Source organism: Rhinatrema bivittatum, chromosome 4 (genome assembly GCF_901001135.1).
Source record: "Rhinatrema bivittatum chromosome 4, aRhiBiv1.1, whole genome shotgun sequence".
Classification (NCBI taxonomy): Eukaryota; Metazoa; Chordata; class Amphibia; order Gymnophiona; family Rhinatrematidae; genus Rhinatrema; species Rhinatrema bivittatum.
The window spans coordinates 416267985-416291338 of NC_042618.1; the positions used below are offsets into that span (position 1 = coordinate 416267985).

Genomic DNA, 23354 nt, shown 5'->3' on the forward strand with positions numbered 1-23354 from the left:
CTGTATGTGCAGCTGCTAATTATTGATGCAATCCTACTGCCACTTGAATGGAAAAACAGGCTATAGATCCATTGACTTTAGAATCGATGTTGCAAACACCACTGGCTGATATTACTGCTGTGCTAATGCAGCACAGGTACAAGAACCTTTCTCTGTTAGTGATTTGAATAAATTGGTCTCAAATATTTGGGAAAATGTTACTGAAAGTATTGTCATTGCTCACTGAGCACACTGGAATGTATCTGTGCTGCACTTCAGTAAGGCACCAATACAAAGTATGAGGTTCTCTGGCCATTCTCCCAGCTGGAGGGTGCAAACTGGTTATTTGTTCAGCCACTAGGAATAAGGAAGGGAAGAACCTTAGCTGGATTTGTTTGTACGTTAAAGGGCAAATTCCAAACGAGCAAATGAGCTGCTGTGCACGCCAAAGCTTTTAACCTGCCGACTTTATGTTACGTTTTCACAGAGGGAGGTTTGGTTTTTGAAAATTTGCAGAAGTATGCATGCTAAAAGTGGCGGCGTTCTTTCCAGTGCAGGCTGTTTGAAAAAATGTACCCCAAGGGGAAATTTCAAAAGATGTAACTGGCTAAAATCAGGAGTTGGCCACTTAAACAGCTGCTTTTGAAAAATTCCCTCTCCCTCCATCCCTCCTAGACTGCCTAAATTTAACCCACCTGAAAGAACAAGAAGCATAAATTTAGCTAGTCAAAAAAAAAAGGGGTGTGGTTAGGTCCAGGGAAAGACGTTAGCCGGTTGGCGTGGGATTTTCAGCACTGACCAGCTAATTGCACACCTAAAACTAGATGAGTGGGTTAGCTTTAAGCAAATATTCAGCCACAAACTTAGCCAGTTGGTTTGGCTGTAGATATTCCTAAAGGTAACTGGTTATGTTTGCCACTCAGTGGCTCTTAGAAAAGTGACCCTCTGGGGCCTGCATTGAAACTTAATTGAAACAAATCAGAAACAGATGAGAATCACTGCTGGGTGTGTCCGAGAAAAAGAGGAAGATTAATATCCTGTTGTTATTTTTTTCCTTATCATTAGGGAGAACGGGGATCAGTCTGGCCTGCCTGGACAGAAGGTAAGACAATAATGAAAACATCTTTAGGAATCATTATCAAGAATTTAAAATAAATCGGGGTTTGCAGAATCAAACATATCCTATCTACTGAGACATAAAGTAATACAAAATTATCAAATGAGTGTAATAGTTGTAATAATGCACTGAAACTATAGCTATAAGATCACCGGGCGTCATATCAAAAGGGATAAAGTAATGCTGATGCTTGTTGGCAACTGTGGAGCATCTCAATATTATTTTTTGCTGCTGGGAGTCTGGGGATGTTCTCTGTCCTGCTAGTCAGGCCTCTGTGTGAACTGGCTGGGCTGAGCTCAGAGAGGGGCAGTGCAGTGGACCATTTACAAAGCAAATGGAGACGGTGAGTGCCTGAAGAGGCTGGAGGAAGTATAAAGGTGGCTGCTGCTGGCTGGGTAAGGGCTGACAGCAAGTGCAGAGCTTTATATGATGATGCCCTTAGTTAGCCAGTCCAGAGGAGGGGATACTTGCTAAATGAGCACATGAGCAGTAGTAGAAGCATGTGTGTGTGTGTGTGTGTGTGTGGGTGTGTGTGTGTGTGTCAGAGTGCCTGCAAAAGTGTATTGTTTATGTCTGAGAGTCTGCAAGAGTGTGTGACAGTGTCGAAGCATGTTTCAGAAAGTGTGTATAACTGAGAGAATGTGAGTATGTGTGTGTCCGTTTCTGAGAGAACAAGAGAATGTGTGTGAGTGTGAGCCTCCCTGCTTTCCCTACCAATCTTAGGCTCACCAGCTATGCTGATGCTACTGTGTATCAGCATGGTTTCAATTACTTTTTACCCAATCTGGAGACTTCTCATAGTAAATCTAGTAACTTTCTTCAAGTAAGAGTTGGCAACACTGCAAAGGCATTGGAATGGGATGGGCCATCCAGGCCCTGGCCTGTCCATCTTTATCTCAGGGGCAGAAAGAAGGTCCCAGCTGCTGTGACAGCAGTACCACCAAATGATGACCGAGTGGTTCCCACCCAATGCAAGCAGGAAGAGGACCCGGGACGAGATGGTGATGCACCTGCAGGGTAGAAGAAGATCTGGTGGGTGAGTGGGGTGTGAGGGAAGAGAAGGAATGAGAGAGATTGTGATAGAGAGAGAGAGAGAGAGTGTGTGTGTGTGTGTGTGTGTGTGTGTGTGTGTGTGTGTGTGTGTGTGTGAGTTTATGGAGAGGGGATGAAACTGGAGGAGTCAGTGAGTGAGAGAGAGAATCAGTTCAGTTTTTGTCTGCACATTTTTATTTATACTTTATGGTCTCTTTAATGTGTATGTAGTGAGGGTCTGTCTGTACTCTGCATGTGTGACCGAGGTGAGGTATTCTGCATCTGTATATTTTCTGTGTAGTGATCTATGGTAACCTGATGTGTTCTGTTTTCCTAATAGGATGTCTATTGGTGTTTTAGGGCCTGGAGTAATATTTACAGTGTTGCATTTTCTTAGGTAGGATTGTTACTGTTTGATTGCTGCAGTTAGTGTTGTTTTGGTATTATAATTACAGTTCAGTTTTGATTTTGGATACATTGGAAGCTGGGGCCATGTAAAGAGCAATAAAAGATTATATGGTAAGGATGGCCTACATTTGTCTATAGCAGGAAAGAGGATGCTAAGTGAAAAATTCAGATCATACATTATCAGGCATTTAAACTAGCGAGTAGGGGTGGTAGGAGGTGGCCAGTGAAATTGGAATATCACCCCCAAACAATACAAGAAGTGGGAAGACAAAGTAACAAAATCAATCAATTAAAAAAAACAGAAAAAGCAACTAGGAAGAGCAGCTGGAAAGCTATGATCACAGATGCTCGTAGTTTGAGCAATAAAATCCCAGACCTGCAGCCCTAATGGTAGAGGTGGAATTGGACAAGGTTGTTGTTATGGAGACGTGGTTTACTGAGTCTCATGATTGGGATGCAGCCATCCTGGACTATAACTTAAGGAAGGACAGAGGACAGAAAAGGGGGAGTAGCAGCTCTTTATGTCAAAAACAATATCCAAGCAACTGAATTGCAAGGGACGTGGAGTAAAGAAGAAGAATCATGGACAATCCTAAAAATAGAAGCTGGTGTATCCATTTTTACTGCTATGATCTACAGGCTTCCAACCCAAACGAATGAATTGGACAGAGACTTGATCGACAACATCCAAAAGTTGGGAAAGAAGGAAGAAGTGTGCTCATTGGAGATTTTAATCTACTGGATGTGGATTGGAGCATCCCTTTTGTGGAATCTACAAAAAGTAGAGAGATAGTGGATGCCTTTTAAGGTGCTCTGCTCAAACAAATGGTAATGGAGCCCACGAAGGAGGGTGTGATACTCAATCTAGTGCTCACTAATGGGAATAATGTCTTTGATGTTTGGGTAGGGGGTTCACCTGAGCAGTAGTGATCATCAGACAATATGGTTCAATATCGCAAATAGGATACAGAGAAGTCACACAAAGACCCAAGTTTTGAATTTCACAAATACAGACTTTGCAAAAATGGGAATGTATCTGGAGGAAGAACTGGAAGACTGGGAGAAAATGGGTGAGGTGGAACAACAGTGGGCTAAATTAAAAGGAACTATTAGAAAGGCAACAAATCTATATGTTAGGAAAATAAAGAAGAGTACGAGGAAAAAGAAACCAATCTGGTTCTCTAAGGAGGTGGCTGAAAAAATTCAGGCAAAAAAAAAAAAAAAGCATTCAAAAAGTATAAAAAGTGCTCAATGTGATCTATTTGGATTTTAGCTAAACTTTTGATATGGTCCCGCACTGGAGGTTTGTGAATAAAATGAGAAGCTTGGGAGTGAGCACCAAGGTGGTGGCAGGGATTACAAACTGATTAATGAATAGAAGACAGCATGTAATAGTAAATGGAACCTACTCTGAACTGAGAACAGTGTTAAGCAGAGTGCCACAAGGAACTCTGGGACTGGTTCTGTTCAATATCTTTGTGAGCGACATTGTGGAAGAAATTGAAGGTAAAGTTTGTCTATTTGCAGATGATACTAAAATCTGCATTAGAATGAACACGCCGGAAGGAGTAGAGAGAATGAGACGTGATTTAAGGAAACTTGAACAGTGATCGAGGATATGACAGCTGGGATTCAATGCCAAGAAAGAGCTGTATGTGATGGGAGGTGATAGGCTGTTGTGCATGGAGCAAGAGAGGGACCTTAGCGTGATAGTGTCTAGAAATCTGAAGATGGTGAAGCAATGTGACAAGGCGATAGCTAAAGCCAAAAGAATGCTGGGCTGCAAGGGGGAGGAATAACCAGTAAGAAAAAGGAGGTGATAATCCCCTTATATAGGTCCTTGATAAGGCCTCACCTGGAGTACTATGTTCAGTTCTGGATTGTGTATCTCAAAAGCGACAGAGACAAAATGGAGGCAGTCCAGAGAAGGGCAACCGAAATGGTGGGGGGTTTCCATCAAATGACTTATGAGGAGAGGTTGAAGGACCTAAATATGTATACCCTGGAGGAGAAGATGTGCAGGGGAGATATTATACAGACTTTCAGATATCTAAAAGGTTTTAATGATGCACAATTGACAAATCTTTTCCATTGGAAAGAAATCAGTAGAACTAGGGGTCATAAAATGAAACTACAGGGAGGACGACTCAGAACCAACATGAGGAAATATTTCTTCTCAGAGTGGATACCTAGAATGCCCTTCCGGAGTAGGTGGTGAAGACAAAAACAGTGAAAGAATTCAAAGGGGCATGGGATAAACACTGTGGATCCCTAAAGGCAAGAGGATGGAAATGAAGAAAAGAGTGCATGGGGGTAACTTGCTAGTGTGGCGGTTACTACCCTTAACCAATAAGCCTTCATACTTTTGATGCAACTCCATCATTACTCTCTGCTTCAACAGCAGAGGGAAAAGAGGAAAACGGAATTAGATTCAGATAGCAACCAATAAGAACCCTGACTTTTACGGTCTGGGAAAACAAATAAGCATGGGGTTATCTTGCTGATGTGACTGTTACTACCCTTAACCAATAAGCCTGATACTATTGATGCAATTTCAACATTGCTCTCTGCTTCAACGGCAAGTGGTAATGGGGAATTGGACTCAGACAGCAACCAACAAGAGCCCTGACTTTTACGGTGTGGGGAAACTAAGTATGGAGGTAACTTGTACAGCGTGGCAGATACTACCATAAGCTTGCTGGGCAGACTGGATGGACCATTTGATCCTTTTCTACCATCTTTTCTATGTTTCTATGACTTTCTGACGGCCAAGTCCAAACCCAACACACTTTACAATAGGCCTGATACCTTATGGGTTTCAAGTGTCTTTTGCAGGGTTTCCTAGTTGACACTACAGAATATACATGTTGTAAGTGATCATTTTACCTCAGAAAACCCTACATTAAATATACTTTTTCATATAAAATCTGTTATTATAAATGCATAATTATTAATTGTGTGTGTTGCAGGTGATAGGGTGGGGGGAGGGGTGGAACAAGGCTGTAAGATTCACCTAGAGTGGCTCATATCCTTGCATTGGCCCTGAGAAAGTTCACCACACACAAGCCTTCACAATTCATCCATCTCCAATTTTCCCAGGAGGCAAATGCTGGGGCAATATATTGAGGTGAGCTTGGATGTTCTTTTTAAAAAGGCGAGTGGTGCCTTAACATTTAGGATTGTTTCAGTTTCTCTAGACCACATTTTCTTGGTCTCTGATTACATCTCTTGGTGGTACTCAATGATCTTCTCTCTCGCCATGCAGAGTACAGAATTGTCGCTTAATACTGACACTTCTATTAGGAATGCTGTTTTTCTCAGAGGCAGCCCATCCCTGCCTGTAGGCAGAAAGAAGACCCTAGAGCAGTGATGGCGAACCTTTTAGAGACCGAGTGCTCAAACTGCAACCCAAAACCCACTTATTTATCGCAAAGTGCCAACACGGCAATTTAATCTGAATAGTGAGGTTTTAGTTTAGAAAAAACAACTCAAGAATTATAAAACAATCATAATAGTAAAATCATATTCATAAAAAGAATAAATATTTCAAACAGTTAATGAATAGAACATATTACATTTCCCAAACATCAATAAATATTTCAAAACAACTGATGAATAAAAAATCCAATAATTAAAAAATGTCCTATTCCCCCCCCCCCCCAAAAAAAATTAAATATTTCGAAAGAGCAGAATTATCACATTACACCCAATAATTAAAACGAGTAAGGATTTTAAAAAATCTCCTCCTCTTCATACCTGTGATTTTCTGATTTCCAGTCACCCTGAGATTGTCATGGATTGGGGGAGGTAGGGACGCCCAAATTTTATCTTCTTTCTCATATCCACGCACAATAACACATTCATTCTCTCACACACTCCTTCTCTCTAACATACACAGGCTCCCTCTCCCTCACAGGGACATTATGCATGTGTGGTGTGTATCTGTGAGAGCCTATATGTGACACATGGGCTATCACAGGTACACAAACATACACATATGCTCTCACACAGACACACACACATAGGTTCTCATACATACACACACATAGGGGCAGATTTTAAAACCTGCGCGCGGGCGCAGATTTGTTCACGCAACCCGGCACGAACAAATCTACGCCCGATTTTATAACATGCGCGCGCAGCCACGCGCATGTTATAAAATCCAGGGTCGGCGCGTGCAAGGGGGTGCACAATTGTGCAACTTGCGCGCGCCGAGCCGCACAGCCTGCCTCCGTTCTCTCCAAGGCCACTCCAAAATCGGCAAATGGCCGCTGTGCCTGGAGGCTCAGGCCACGCCCCGCCCCCAGGCTGCCCCGGACCGCCCACACCCCGCCCCTTTTTGCAAGCCCAGAGACATACGCGCATCCCGGAGCTTGTGCACAAGCACAAGCCTATGCAAGATAGGCTTGGCGTGCACAGGGGCAGGCAAGGGCAGCTTTTCGGGGGTTACTCGCGTATCTTACGCGCGAAACCCTTTGCAAATCTGCCCCGTAGGCTGTCAAACAGACACACCCATATGCATCCACAAACACACAGGCTCTCAGACACACGCATGCTCTCAGTCATTCACACACATGCATAAAAGGACTCCTGTTATCTTTGGGCCGTGGTGGGATGAGCTCCACTATGGCTCCGCGGGCCTCCTGATGTCTTCGGGCCATGGTAAGATGAGCTGCCTCACCAGGGATGGTGCAAGGTATTAGGTGCCCTAGGCAAATCTTCAGCCATGTGCCTCCCCTCCCCCCCCCCCCCCCCCGCCAACTCAATCCCAGAGACTTTGCTCTTCTTCCACAGGCATCCTCACCCTACCTCATCACCCAGTCCTCTCTATTTCCCTCTCTCCATTCCCTGCGTTACTGCTCTCCCACTCAATCCCCCAATTCTCGCTCTTGTCCCCACCCCCCAATCCAAATACCTGCTCTTTCATACCCAGGCTTCTCTCCCACCTGGGGCTATTCTCTCTCCCTCCCTTCTGCTCTCTCCCTCAATCCCCCCCCCCCTCCCACCCAATCTGAGTCCCTGTTCTCCCTTCAATTTGCAAATTTACACTCTCCCACTTAATCACTCAGTTCCACTTCACTCTCTCCTCTCCAGCTATCTTTTTGTCCCTCCATGCCATTTCACCAGATCCTGCTATCAGAGGCCCTGTTCTCCTCTTAGGGCTGCTCTCTTTCCCTCCCCACCTCTGCTCGCTGACCCAGCCTTTCTTGTTCTCTGTCCTGCAACCTCCTGATGTTTTTTTCCAGGCAGAGAATGACCTGTGGCAGCTATATAAAATATTATAAAATATTACAGGTGGTGAGTTAGCCGATCTTGTACAATATGTTGGGGAAGGGAGAGGCTTGCCCACAGGCCTTTTATTTCTTAATTATTTTTACAGTGCTACTTAGTCAAATATCTTTTGAAGGTACTCAGTTAAGTAGTTAGTTATCCGGCCACACAAGGCCAGATAACTTTAGACCTGCTCTGAAGCAGGTCCAAACTTGCCAGCTAACTTAGCTGAATAGAACTGAAAATCAGCTAAATTAGCCAGAAAATTGAACTCATCCCTGAAACGCCCTCAGAACATCCCTTTTTTTTTTTTAATCTGCTTAGATTTTAGCCGTATAATGACTTATCTAGTTGAAATCTATCTGGATAAGGGGCTGAATATCCCAAACCTTGCCATTTAGATGGCTAACTTTAAGTTATCTTTCTAAATGGCTTTTGAATATTGACTTCAGTGTTCTTCCCTGGCCTTCTCCTCATCCTGTGATGTAAAGGAGATCAGACCTTGATGAAGAATGACTGAATTCAACACTGGTTCTGCCGGTAAACGAGTGGCTGGCTGTTAGCGTGGTGCATGAGTGTGCAGTTGTGAGGGAGAGTCTAAATAAAAGCAATCTCTAAAGTTGGAAATATCACACATCTTGTCTGCGGCACTAATGAGTTTTCTTTTAAGTTCTAAAGATGTCTGCCTCTGTATTATTTCTCTTTGCGGGGGAGGGGGGACACTTAAGAAAGACAGTGCTCAGTATCTTTGTCCTACTTGTATTATTAGAGTCTCTCTTTTGCTGTTTCAGGGATCACAAGGGCCAATGGGACCAGCTGGATCTCCAGGGAATGCAGTAAGTTTAACCTGCTTGCCATAGGACATTGAGGAGGCAAAAAGTAATAACTGGATTCAAAGGGGAAAGAGAAAAATGTATGTAAAACAGATCAGTCCCAGGCTATTTAATTTGAGGGTCAGTGATGTCACCCAAAATTCAGTGTAACCCTAAACCATGAGTGTTGGAAACTGAAAGATTATGACAGTGAGTTGGCATGTCTGCGTGTGCCCTGTTTCTTACCCGCCTCCTCTGTGCACCCATTGATCGTCATGCATAGGTTGCTGGGCTAGATGGACCTGTCATCTGATCTAGTTTGGCAGTTCTTATGTTCTTAACCTGCAGGGTTTGCCTGCGAACATTAGTTTATTGGAATACAGTATGAAATCAATCATGGTGTCATTCTATAATGTTAAGAACTGAATAACATAAAAAATGTGGGTCAGTGACAGTGCTGCTCACTGCCATTCAGAAGGTTCCTGGTTCAGTCCCTGTCGGGTCTTCCCTGTTAGGGCTGGAAATGCTTTATTAGGAGGGGAGAAAACCAGGATCTTCATTAAGGGCAACACCTGGGTGACAGGATTTAGAGCCCATGATACAGCGTTCCAGAAGGTGCCCTGGAGTTCAGCACCCTCGGCCTCAGGATTGTTTGTCCAAATCAGGAAGAGTGGGAGGGTGGGTCTATTAAAATAGGAAAATAAATTCCCATGTAGCTGCCAATGAGGGCTCATGGCACCAGAATCCCAGCACTGGCTCCGATTGAGCTGGAAAAGAAAGGAAATCTGTGTCAAAAAAAAAAAAATGTTGTGTCTTTTTATTTTTTGGTTGTTATTCATCTTGCCTTCTGTTTTTTTTTTAAATTTTCAAAACAGGGCATACCAGGCAATGCCGGCCCTCGTGGAGAAAAGGTAATGGTCATTAGTTCTTGTCTGAACATTTGACTAGAAAGCAAGGTGCGAAGGCCATGGAGTCTCCATGTAATGCAGTGGAAAACTCGCGATTGGAAGTAATGTTTACCAAAAGTCCTTTGATACATTTAGCCTTCTTTTAAAACTTTTCCCTGTTTAGATGGTAAAAGCACAAATACTATTTGACCTCGCAGTGCAATTTAGTGTCAAGGAAGTCCTTGTAAAACAGTCTCAGTATTCACCTCCTATTTTCTCCCCAGGGAGACCAAGGACCGCCAGGTGAACCTGGAACATGGGTGAGTGATTCCCATCAATTATTTATTTGTATTTATTTATTTAGGCTTAGATTTCCAGAAATGTCCCTTGCTGGTATAATAAGATACATGGAACCAAAATTGAGTTTAGTTTATTAATTTGTTTTTCTGTATTTCAGAAATAAAGCAGGTTACAACACAAAATGATAAATACACAGTTACAGGAATTAAGGAATTAATGATAATAATTTGCATTTCTCACCCTTGTAGTGTCTCCATTATAGTTAGAGTGAGGTATGAGAGCAATGACGATCATTGTGACTGACTTACATATGCTAAACAATTCATTAGTACATACTAACTAAACAGTTAATCACTAAAATATATTGGGTAGGTGAGATGTGTTAATAATTATGGCTAACGTGGCATTACAATGTTACTCTTAACAGCCACGAGGAAGGTAAGTAATATTGGAGTGACTTGTCACTAAAATCTAAATAAGATTGTGACTGAAGGAAAGTCCTGGAAGGGCTCTGCTGTAGACGCTGTTCAGTGAATGGATGGGTGATATGCTTGATGGTGGTCATTATTCTAAACACCAACCTTTCCATTTCTGCCTATTGATTTCAGGGAGGTGGTCCTTCTGGAGGCAAAGGAGTTAAGGTAACTGCACCAAGTTAAATATGGGAAGCCTTTTGCTATAAATAACTTAGTCCATAGGAGGACAGTGGAAGGGTCATAAGATCCAAAAAGATTCCCCAACAGTTTGCGGCACTAATAACTCTCACTTGGCCTCCCCATGAGCAATCTTACCAGTATCTTACAAAGCTGCTAGAATTGCAGAAATATTTAATTGTGAATTCCTTATAGCACTGTCAGTTAATAAGAACAGAAAAGAGATCCAATCAACTATTACTTAAATTTTTACTTCCTTACGATTAAGACTTCTGATTTTAGGTTTTACTGATAAACACAGATAAAACACCCTTGATGTAAAAAAATTAAATAGGTGTTTATTGTAGATATTTGTTATACCTTGTTAATCCCACAGTTAGATGTGTAAACGAACACCGGTATATAAAAAACGTAAAGTAAATAAATAAATAAACACTGTAAAACAATTCTATAAATCAAAATTAGAAATGATTAACATGCCTTATCACTAGATGTCAAGCACTGATAATCAGAAGGCCTGCATACAGAAAGGCATAACAAGGTGTCATCCACTGTAAGCTGTAAACACTATAGCATCGCTGGATCAGAAAAGCACTGGCCCTGTGAGATTTCTAGAGAATGAAGAAGTTGTGATCACTTGGGACATTCCTGTTCCAACTGATAAAAAGCTTGATGCAAGAAAACTGGATGTTATGGTAAAGGAGAAAAGCACAAGAACGGCATTGCTTGCTAGAAGTGTCAATACCAAGCAATTATTCTATGGACTATATGGAAATAGAGAAGCTCCTCCAGTACCAAATGTTGCAATCAGAGGTCAAGAAAATGTAGCAGAATGATACAAAAATTGTTCCAGTTGTATTTGGTGTTCCCGGTCTGATTATAAAGAACTTCCAGACACATTGGTACATGTTGCCTGTGCATATAACACCAGAAGGAAGCTCTGTTGGGCACAATGCAAGTATTAAGAAGGGCATTACCAGTAAATTTGAGAGATTGAGATCATACTCTGTATACCCTGGCTTACGAGTGAGGTTCATTTCTGTGTGGTGCCTCCCTCAGGTAATACAGGTAAATAGCCACCAAGGGAGGGGGTATGGTGCAACAGAACCCCACCTGCACCTGTGGGTAAAGACAGACAGAGTGGGATTTGCGGGTTACCTTATAGCCATTGGGCTAGATGAACCTTGTGCCCACCTGTGCCACCTCTCCCCTTTTCTTGTTAGGACTTTCTTTTTCCACCCTATTCCTTGTAATAGGGTACCTCAGACAATCACCACATACTTGGAGAGCTTTATGCTTTTTTACTGATAACATATGTTGTGGGCGTGGACCCTTGGACCGAGGTGGAGTTGACGCAACCTGCAAGGAGGAACCCTGCAGGTCCCCACCATCAGCTGGCAGACCTGACAGAGGCCCAACTGGAGCGTCACCTATACTAGCTCTTGTTCTCCTTAGGTTAGCCCTCAGGTGCCGGATCCAGCAGGGCTTAGATGCGGGCCTCTGAAGTGGAGGTGAAGATCCGTTATAGTCATTGCGTCACAGGCCAGTGTCCGGGGCAAGCCGAAGAAAGGCGGAGCCAGAGACAGGCAGCGGTCAGGGCAGGCAGCATTCAGCAGGCAATGGTCGATGGCAGGCAGAGTTCAATCAAGATCAAGGTTCAGGCAGTGGTCAGTGGCAGACAGAGTTCAATCAAGGTTGAGAGGCAAGCTGAAGTCAAAATCGGAAATCCAACTGAAGGGAGCCGGGCAGGAGAAGCAGGCAAGAGACCAGGAAGGCTAAGGAACAGGACTGAAGACTGACCACGAAGAAGGAGACAAGGACCAGAGACAAGAATTGAAGACTGACCACATAGAAGCAAAGACAAACCACAGACCAGAAACAAACTCAGAAACACAGACCAGGAATGCAGGAACAGAAACGGAGACTCAGGAACAAGGATCAGTAACCCTGGAGCACCCTGAGGCTATTAGCTCTACCTGGAGGTAGTCAACCTATTGCTGAGGCAAGGAAGGTGTTGCAGAGGAGGCCTTAGATAGGCCTGGGCTCCTGAAGTCATCAGGGACCACCGTGGGGCATCTCCCGCTGCAGGCCCTTTAAATTGAGACTATTTGGCTATGAGCACATGCCTAGGGGCAGCCCGTGGTGGAATCATAGAAACATAGAAACATAGAAATGACGGCAGAAGAAGACCAAAAGGCCCATCCAGTCTGCCCAGCAAGCTACGCACTTTATTCATTTTTTCCCCCTTTTTTTTCTCTCCCACCTGTCACTATTGGCTTCCAGTACCCTCCAGCCCTAATTCCCCTCCACCCCACCACCAATCCAGAGAGCAGCGCCGTATCTGCATCCAAGTGAACGTCCAGCTCAATTAGGGGTAGCAACTGCTGTAACAAGTAGGCCACACCCTACCCCATACTCTTACCCACCCCTGTTTTTATTTTTTTGTTTGTTTTTTTTGTTTTTTGGGTTTTTTTGGAGATAGCAGCCCTCCATCCTTCCGCTCCGTGAAGGTGGAACACCAACTACTGGCCACTGGCATACCGCTCCGTGAATGCCTCTGTGGCTACTGCCGCTCCGTGCAGTGTTTGAATGCCTCTGTGGCAACTGCCGCTCCGTGCAGTGTTTGAATGCCTCTGTGGCAACTGCTGCTCCGTGCAGTGTTTGAATGCCTCTGTGGCAACTGCCGCTCCGTGCAGTGTTTGAATGCCTCTGTGGCAACTGCTGCTCCGTGCAGTGTTTTGCTGCCTCCTCTTTATTCACGCCCTCTAGACTTCATGGATCCACAGTGGTGTCCTCAAGCGGCGTGCATTGAGGCCTAGTCAGAAGCAGCTGTCAGCCACGCAGGCTATAGGAAGACCTGCCGCGGCATTGGGGCAGCCCGCACACGGTCGGGGCTGGAGGTAAGAACAGCAGTCTGCAGCACAGGGCTGCGGACCACTGAGTGCAACAACATATAACTGAATCAGGTATAAACAAGGGGACAGGGGGATAATACAGTAGAAGTCAGCAGAACAAAACAACAGTAAAGAAAAAGTAGCACTAAAATAAATATTTAAATATCACTGAAGAAAGTATTGTACACCTGTTAGGTCAGGCAATTGAATAATGTTGTGAACAGTTAACAAATCTCAGCTGATAATTAGCTGCTGGGTACTCAGTGGATTAATACTCCTTATTGTTCAGTTGCTTTCTTTGTGCAAAAAAACAGTGGGGTCTAGATTGTCTTATGAGAATGCAGAAGGCAGAAAACCTGATGAACATTGCAGGTTAACAGAATATGGGCCAGATTTTAGTACCTACGCGCGGGCGTAGATTTGTGTGCGCAACCCGGCACGCACAAATCTACGCCCGATTTTATAGCATGCGCGCGCAGCTGCGCGCATGTTATAAAATCCGGGGTCGGTGCGCATAACTCCCCTGTGCGCGTAAATCCAGCTGGATTTACGCGCGTAGGGCTTTTAAAATCTGCCCCATCTGTTTCCCTGCAGCAAAAGTCATCTCCACTTCCTCTTTGTTTTTTGTATTTTTCCTTTTCCCAAGCAATATCCCTTTCAGCAAAGATAACAAATTCAGGCTGGAATATACTCCTTTTTCTTGCAGTTCCCTGATTATGGGCACCTTGCCAGCAACACCCCCAAACTTTTAGCTGTGCTATTGACAAGCTGTAACAGGAATGGGTCTGATTTGTTCTCTGGGATAAAGGCCCCTGTAAATGGCTTTTGGTTTTCACTTATCTCTCACTACACCAAAGTCCTGAGTCTGTTTGCCAGCTGCAAATCCAAGGACCTCCATCTCCAGTTCCAGTGGGATTTGATTGCCTCTTTTCCTCAGCTGCACAGCTCTCTGCCACTTCCCGGCAAATAGAACAATGTTTTACTCCCAATAGGTGCAAGGGCTCTTTCCTTTCCTACCTGATTGCTTACCAAAATGATGTGATCTCCTCACTCTCAGGCCGGTCCAATAAAGCCGCGCGGAAAACGTTTTCCCAGACCATAAAAGTCAGGCCACTCCGAAATCGGAGGGAACTTTCCTTCCGCGTCCCCCCACCTTCCCCTATCTACCCCAGCCCTATCTAAATCCCCGCCCCCCTACGCTTGAAGCAGGCGTAACTTGCGCGCGCCGCCTCGGCATTCCCCGGCACAGGCCGCAGTGCCGCGGGACTCGGGACCGCTCTCCCGGCCCGCCCCTGAATCGTTGCCATGCCCCCAGACCCGCCCTAGACTGCCCCCCAGACACGCCCCCTCCCACCCCTTTTACGAAGCCCCGGGACTTACGTGCGTCCCAGGGCTTTGCGCGCACCGGCGGCATATGCAAAATAGGTGTGCCGGTGCGAGAGTGCCCTGCGCGCTTAAATCCGGCAGGATTTATGCGCGCAGGGCTTTTAAAATCTAGCCCTTAGTGATTAAGGGTAGTAAAAAGCTGCATCAACAAGTTACCCCCATGTTTATTTGTTCCCAAAATTGTAAAACTCGGGGCCCTTATTGGTTGCTGTCTGAATCCAGTTCCCCTTTGCCCACTGCCCTCAATGCATCACCCCTTCTTGCATCACATCTTCACTATTATGAAAAACCCATCCTCACCGACTACCTTAACGCCCATTGTACCCTCATTAGCACTCTTATGATCTTAATCAGACCAACCACATAGCTGTCTTATCTTCATTTATGACCTTCAGAATCGCCCTGCAGTTCTTAATCTCAAAGAACCCTGAATTAACTGGAAAATAAACACCTAATTTTGAAAAGTGAAATCCTGATTAAATATGGGGGTAATTTTCAAAAGGATTTATGTACATAAAACTGGGTTTTATGCTCATAAATGTACTTTTGAAAATTGCTATGATATAAGCTATTGAATTGTCAATAGGTTTTATGTGCATAAATGCATTTTAGGCTCTTAAATGGGCTTTTGAAAATTGCCACGATAAATGCTACTTTTACATGTGTAAATCTTTTTGAAAGTTGCCCTCATTGACTCCAATAGCATTCTCTGTAAAAGTGCTTATTACTTACTGAAACAAACAAAAGAAAGGAGATGAAACCTCTGAAGATATTCATGGTATCTTGCTACACAATGCTGAATTTCAGTATTTTGCTGGTTTCCAGGGTGACAGGGGCCCTGCAGGGCAAGAAGGACCCCAAGGTTCTAGAGGAGAACCTGGAGAAAAAGGAGAACGAGTAAGTATTATTAACAATTTTTGTTTCCTCCTATAATTTTATGAGTTAGAGAGCAAAGGAAAAACTATTAAGGTGAATTTTAAAAGTCACCAAAAACAGGAGATACGGGCACAAGTTGGGCCGATGCGCGTCAAGCAGATTATAAAAGCCACCTGGATATGCACGTTCTTGCCCCTACACGCACAAATGAAAAGTTCAAAAAAGGGGCGGGGTGTGGGCAGGGTTTGGGCGGGGCATGGGTGTTCCTGGATTTTAACTTGAAATTAGCACATCAGTTAGCACTGGGGTCCCCTACTGCATATCTTCACTTCTGCAATGGATGACGTGCAAGTTATAAAATAAAGAGACATAGATCAGTGGGGTTTTAAGGGTTGTGGCTAACAGGGGAGAAGAGAGGCTATTAAACTAGGGGAGTTTGGAAGTCCTATTCCTTACCTGGGCGAACTGGGAACGAACTGGGAAAACTGGTAATGACCTCAGCGCGCGTGTCTTTTAAAATCCCCCCACTTACATGGCAGAAGCAGCATTCATGCGCATAGGCAAATGGCCGCTGTGTCAGAGGCCTCTGGCCCCGCCCCCAGACTGCCCATCGGAAGGGGAATATGCGAGATATGGCCACTGTTGGAAACAGGATGCTGGGCTTGATGGACCCTTGGTCTGACCCAGTATGGCATTTTCTTATGTTCTTATGTTCTTATATGGTAAGAACCTCAGATGATGGAAGATTAATATTTAATAGCTCTGATTTGTCGACGTTCATCGTGAACCCCAAAACTTTGCTAAACGATATTAACTCCTTTTCTACCCCACTCAATGACTGGCAAGGGTCTGCTAAGATAAACATTATATCGTCAGCAAAAAGCAATAACTTGAAATTGTAATTTCCCAATTGAATCCCTTTTATAGTGTGAGATGTTCGGATACGTGTTGAAAAAGGCTCTAGGAATAAAGCAAAGAGTAATGGGGATAGTGGGCAACCTTGTCTGATGCCCCTGCCGATTACAAATTTGTCTCCATAGCCTCCATTTACTTTCACCATAGCTTTGGGGTTATTATATAGTTGAGTGATCCATTGCATGAAGAAAGGGCCGAAATTCATTTTTACTAACGTTTGGAACAAAAATAGCCAGTGAACTAAGTTGAAGGCCTTTTCTGCATCGATGGAAAGAAGTGCAGCAGGTGTCCCCTCCCTTTTTGCCCACCATATCAGATCTATGATCTTTCGGACATTGTCTGCTGCCATTCTTTTCGGAACAAAGCCTACTTGGTCCAAATGTACTAATAAAGGTAAATATTTATTTAATCTGAGGGCTGATATGCGGGCCAGAATTTTAAGGTCTTGATTAATTAAAGATATCGGCCTGTAAGACCCACATAATGTGGGATCTCTTCCTGGTTTGAGTAGGATTGTAATGCCTGCAATATTGGCTTGATCATGTAATGGCTCTCCATCCTTGATATGGTTGAAAAGGTCTGTAAGCGAAGTAGCCAGTATATCAGGAAGGGTTTTGTAATATTCCCCAGGTTGTCCACCTAAGCCCAGAAATTTACCCGATTAAAGAGAGGTGATCACCATCCTCACCTCTCCTACCATAATAGGGCTATCTAGTGCTTTTTGCTGATACCAGGTGAGTGATGGGAATTCCACAGTACGCAAATGGGATTTAATATCAGAATCTTGTATATTTTGGTTGGGACTGTACAGCGTAGCATAAGAGTCAGTGAAACACTGTCGTATTTCTTTAGGATCAGTGGTTAGTGTTCCATTCTGATCTTTTATTTTAGTGATGATGCTCTGTGAAATACGGGCTTTCAACTGCCGGGCCAGCATTTTACCCACCTTATCATTCCCCTCATAATATTCCTGCCTATTTTTTTCTAACTGGTGTGTAATTTGGTGATCATCTATGGTCTTCAGCTTAAATCTAGCTTCTGAAAGCTTCTTATAAATCATTGCGGATTGCTGACGACAATGTTGTTGGGATAAGATAGCTATTTCCTGTAGTAGAGATTCCCTGCAAGCTTCCCTTTCCTTCTTGATAGCTACTGCTTGTGCAATACAGTGACCTCTGATCACTGCCTTGGAACACTCCCACAAGCAGCTGGCCGAACGCGTGGATTGGGAATTATAATGATAGTATTCACGCAGTGTATCTGCCAGTTTTTGGATTACTGTATCCCGCTTAAGTAGGGAGACATTAATTCGCCAAAAGGTTTGACCACTATGGCCTCCCTGTGCCACCAAATCCATCCATACCACCCCATGGTCGGACCACGCGATCGGTTCAATTTCAATTTGTTTAGTTTTAAGTATTGAGCATTTGTATACCAAAAAGTAGTCTATTTGTGGGTAAGAATTATGTGGTCTAGAGTAATAGGTGTAGGCCCTTGAGGATGGGTTGCGCTGCCGCCAGATATCCACCATGTGCCAGTCAGACATAATAGATTTTAAAACAACTCTATCTTTTTATTTATGAGAATCCTTATTCTTAGTACTTTGATAGGAATTATCCAAAGCAGTATCCATGGTGAGGTTGAAATCTCCCCCCCTCCCCATATAATAGTACCTTCCCCATGCTTCTCCAGCAGTCCCCTTATTTGTTGCAAAAAGGATACTTGATCATGAGTAGGAGCATAAGAAGATATTAAGGAAAAAATATCCTGTCCCATTTTAATTTTGATAAACATATATCTGCCCTTCTCATCAGCGATTTGCATTAATAAATTGAAAACTACAGTAGAAGAAATTAGTATTCCCGTGCCAGCGAAGCGAGAATCTTTACCTGCCGCTGCTAGAAAAGCATGGGGATACTCCTTAAAAGATATCAAACGCTCATGCCTTTTCCCAACATGAGTTTCCTGCACGAATGCTATTGTGGCATTTAAGGTTTTTAATTCCCTGTGAAATATATGGCGCTTTCTGTAAGTGTTTAGGCCTTTGTTAAGCGTGACAATTCAAATCATTTCAGAGTGAATGGTAACAATGCTCCAACATAATTATCATCTTGCCCAGTATACCCAAATGTTTCCACCAATAACACAGGATACTGCATTTTAAGGCAGACTCCAGTATACCCTGTAATACATGTATCTATGAGTTTGAAAGAAAGTTGTGCCCCTATCTGGATTATGAGAACCCCCCCTTTTCCAATCCCCTTAACCTCCTCTGTGGATCCCTGTACAGGAGGACAGGCCATTCTTGGCTGCTGAACGCTCATCCTGTCTCTCCCCCCACCTCGAGAAAATAATGTAAACAACATGTTTTAACTCTGCCCAATTCTAATACTTAATACATTATATCAAACGCTGAACAAGTCCTCAATGAAATACCTGAATGATAGGCTCTAAATTGATCCTATCAGTCCTAATCAGCCTTGATCTGACATGTGTCCTGGCGGTGAAGGCAACTTCTTCGGGTCGCGGCGTTTGGATCTCTCGATGCACCGCCATTTTAGAACTGACTCCTCGTTTTTCTTGATTCCCGTCGACTATGATGGTATCCACAGCTCTAGTCCTGCTTGTTGGAAGACAATCCTCACTTCTTGTTCATTCTTTAAGCAGTATGTGACATCCTCCCGCTGAAAAGACAGAGCGAAGGGGAAGTTCCATCTATATCTGATGTCCGCGCGCTTAGTGCTTCAGTGACAGCTCGCAGTTCAAACCTCTTTCTGAGTGGGCTGATCGCCAAATCCTGGAACACTGCTATTTCCACATTTTTCCAAGTCCAGAGTTTCTTTTTCCTGGCAATTGCCATTACGGCTTCTTTTTGAATAAAATTATGAAATTTTAAAATATGTCTCGTGGTCTGCTGTCTCGTCATGCTCCTAAGGCTCTATGCGCTCGTTCAAGTATTATAGAGTTCTCTTTAGCTTGCTCTTGTTCCTGGTCATCGGCGTTTTGATTTAGTAAAAAGGAGCAGAAGGCCTTGGAAGTCGCCATGCTGTCTGTGAACTCAGCAGTTTCGGGTATCCCCCTCAGCCTGATATTTAGACACCATGAGCGATTCTCGATATCCTCTATTTTCTCTGACAGAGAGAGAATTTCAGCTTGTGCTTCTTTTTTATGCTCGGTAAGTGAGGTGATGTCAATTTCATGTTTATCTACTCGAACATCGATTTCATCCACATGCTGACCGAGTACCATGAAATCCTCCCTGAGTTCTCAGAAAGAGGCAAGTAAGTCCTCTTTATTCTGCTTCATTTCAGCCCTCTACGTCATGAACCATTCACGCAGGACGGATTTAGTTGATAAATCAGCTAGAGTCAGGGTAAACTCAATTGCCGCCTGCAGATATAGTATTGGGGCATCAGCTTCCAGGCCTTCCATGTCTCTTGCGGTGCACTCTGAAATGTCAGGCCCCGATTTTCTCAGTTCTTCCGCCGATTTAGTCTTGCTACTGTCTTTTTTCCTCGTAGTCATCTGGCTGTCCTTATACAGCTGCTGATCGGGTCAGTATATAAATTTTAGTTCGCATTGCTAGTTTAATCAGGTATTTGAGATGGAGAGTTACAGGAGCTACAGGATTATGCATCCATCCTGCCTAGTGGCAAACAGCGTCTCCCAATTCTACATTCCTTTTGACAAAACTTTTGAAAAAACTGCATTGTCCCTGTCAACATACATGAAGGAAATACAACAAAAACGTTCTCAACTGAAACTAACTCTAAATCCAAAAAACCCGAAATTGTGTGGTTAAAGAGAGATACAATGATAATCAAACCACCAACACTAGACCTAGGAATTATTAATATTACTCCCTCAGATGAAGTATGAGACCTAGGAGTACAAATCGATAAGAACTTCACCATGAAAAAGCAAAAAAGCAAATTAATAAAAACAGGATACACCAAGCTGAGAATATTACACTGGCTGAAACCTCTACTAACAACACAGGATTTCCGCACTGTCCTACAAACATTAATATTCTCAAATCTAGACTACTGCAACTCCCTATTACTAGGCCTACTTTCAAGCTTACTAAAACTGCAACAATTACTCCAAAATGCCTCTGCTAGACTATTACTAGGAACAAGGAAATTTGATCACATCACCCCCTCACTCTCCTGGCTCCTTGTCCAATCCAGAATTCATTGTAAAGTAATAACCCTAATTTTCAATATTGTCAACAAAGACCAGGGGACACACAATGAAGTAACTAAGTTGTAAATTAAAACTAATAAGAGAAAATATATTTTTACTCGATGTATAATTAAGCTCTGGAATTTGTTGCCAGAGGATCTGGTGAAAGCTGTTAGTGTAGTTGTGTTTAAAAAAGATTTGGACAAGTTTCTGGAGGAAATGTCCATAAACAATTAGGGGTAGATTTTTTTAAAAAGCGCATTCGCGTACTTTTGTTTGCGCACCAGGCACAAACAAAAGTACGCTGGATTTTATAAGATACGCGCGTAGCCGCTCGTATCTTCTAAAATCCTGGATCGGTGCGCGCAAGGCTGCCGATTTTGGGCAGCCGGCGCGCGCCGAGCCGGCGCAGCCTGTCACCGTTCCCTCTGAGGCCGCTCCGAAATTGGAGCGGCCTCGGAGGGAACTTTCTTTCGCCCTCCCCTCACCTTCCCTTCCCTTCCCCTACCTAACCCCCCCCCCCCCGGCCCTATATAAACCCCCCCCTACCTTTATCCACGGATTTACGCCTCCCGAAGGGAGATGTAAATCCACGCGCGCCAGCGGGCTGCTGGCGCGCCGAGACTCGACCCGGGGGCGGTTCCGGAGGGCGCGGCCACACCCCCAAAACGCCCGGGCCAAAACCACGCCCCCGGTCCCGCCCCCGAAATGCCACGTCATCCAGTCCTGCCCCCGACACGCCCCCGACACGCCCCTTTCGGAAAACCCCGGGACCTACGCGCATCCCAGGGCTCTGCGCGCGCCGGCGGCCTATGGAAAATAGGCGCGCCGGCACGCAAGGCCCTGCTCGCATAAATCCGGGCGGATTTACGCGAGCAGGGCTTTTAAAATCCGCCCCTTAAGGTGGAGTTGCAGAAATTCACTGCTTATCCCTGAGATAAGCAGTATGGAATCTATATCCCCTTGGGATCCTGCCAAATTCTTGCGATTTGAATTGGCCACTGTTGGAAAAATGATACTGGGCTTGATGGACCTTTGATCTGACCCAGAATGGCATATTCTTATAAATAAATAAATATAATGAGGACAGTTTTTCAGCTTGCAGGGATGGTAACTTTCATAGCGGTGTGCAGGCGCACATGTGCGCACGTTTGTCGACCTGCACCCAGGGACACGGTCATTTTATAATATACGCACATATAGGTTCAAATGTTATAAAATAGCCTGACTGTGCGCACATGTGCAATGGATGCCCGCCTGTGCACGCAAATGCTGCTTCTACCGCATAACTGGGGGGGGGGGGGGATTTTAAAAGCCACTCATGAAGATGCCATTGGCACGTTTTCGTAGTTCATTCCCAGTTCACCCAGTTAAGGGATAGGACTTCCAAATCCCCTTCTTTTAATAGCCTCCTTTCTCCCCTGTTAGCCCCGACCTTTAAGCGCCCACTGAAGTGCTTAGAATTTTTTGATTTGCAATTTACACGTCATCTATAGCAGAAGTAAAGTTACGTGGCGGGAGCCCCGGCGTGCACCTGTGCATCAAAGTATTTCCCATACCGACGCCCCACCCCTATTTTTGAACTTTTCATTTATGCATGCAGCACCAGCAAGTATGCGCATATCCAGGTGGCTTTTACATGCGCTGGCCCGACATGCGTGCATATCTCCCGATTTTGGCATGCGCCAGGCTTTTGAAATTCACCTTTTAGCTGGATAAGTTCTGAATTATCCAGTTAAGTGGTACATTTAAAAAATTTGGCCGCAATGAGCGGCCATCACTTACCCAGATAAGTATTTATCCACCTATTCCCCTCCCACCACTTAGCCAGATAAGGGGCATAGCGACCTACATGATATCAATTTTCAAAATCCATTTATTCAGGTAAACTGGCTATCTGACAGTTTCCCACCATTTCCCTGAGGAGAAGTACATGCAGGGATCAACAATGTGTGCACATTTACCCGCAGAGGTGGGGTAGCTCAGGGGAGGCAATGCTTATTATTTTGCAATTTTCAGAATTGTGCGTATTGTTTTGCAAGGAAATAGTATCTACAGCAGGGGAAACCTTTGCAGGTACTTGTTCCCTATTTTCAAAGTGAAAGCACATATGTACTTTTCCTTTGAGAAATGGTGCACAGTCCATGGGTTAAAGTCCCCGCAGACTTTGCAAGTACCCAGGTTGTTTTGAAAATTGCCCTGCACAATAAACTGGAGGCCACTAGATGTGCTTGAACTTCCAAATCCAGTAGTTGAAATATTTTACTGCTTAACTACAGAAACATCATCCCACATTATTTAGTTAGTTAGTTAGCTAGTTATTTATGAATATTTGGTATTCTGCCTTTCCCAAAGTTGGTCTCAAGGTGGATTACAATAAATTTAAATGAACAGAGGCAAAAGAACAGCTTACAGTCAAATCAGAATATGCAATTAACGTAGCACTGGGATCTGGCACATGAAATCCCATTTGTGAATAGTTTCAAGAACCAGTTGTGTGCCTATTGTGCCTCACACAGTCTTTTGTAAAGGGTTCAGGAAGTTGATTCAAAGATGTGGATCTTAGGGGAAGGTCTAGCTGAAAAGCCACGCCATAGCTTTTTTCCTGAACTTAAGATAGCATAGCTCCAGGCGCAGAG

At 44.0% G+C, this 23354-nt stretch overlaps 1 protein-coding gene across 1 annotated transcript in view; it reads left to right on the forward strand.

Annotated features, from left to right (window-relative positions):
* COL7A1 (collagen type VII alpha 1 chain) overlaps positions 1-23354 on the forward strand; it is a 350074-nt gene that overhangs the window by 175051 nt on the left and 151669 nt on the right. The window contains exons 45-50 of the mRNA XM_029597520.1: positions 1045-1081; positions 8599-8643; positions 9495-9530; positions 9791-9826; positions 10415-10447; positions 15565-15636. Of these exons, the coding sequence (XP_029453380.1) occupies positions 1045-1081; positions 8599-8643; positions 9495-9530; positions 9791-9826; positions 10415-10447; positions 15565-15636 (259 nt within the window). The remainder of the gene's footprint in view (positions 1-1044; positions 1082-8598; positions 8644-9494; positions 9531-9790; positions 9827-10414; positions 10448-15564; positions 15637-23354) is intronic.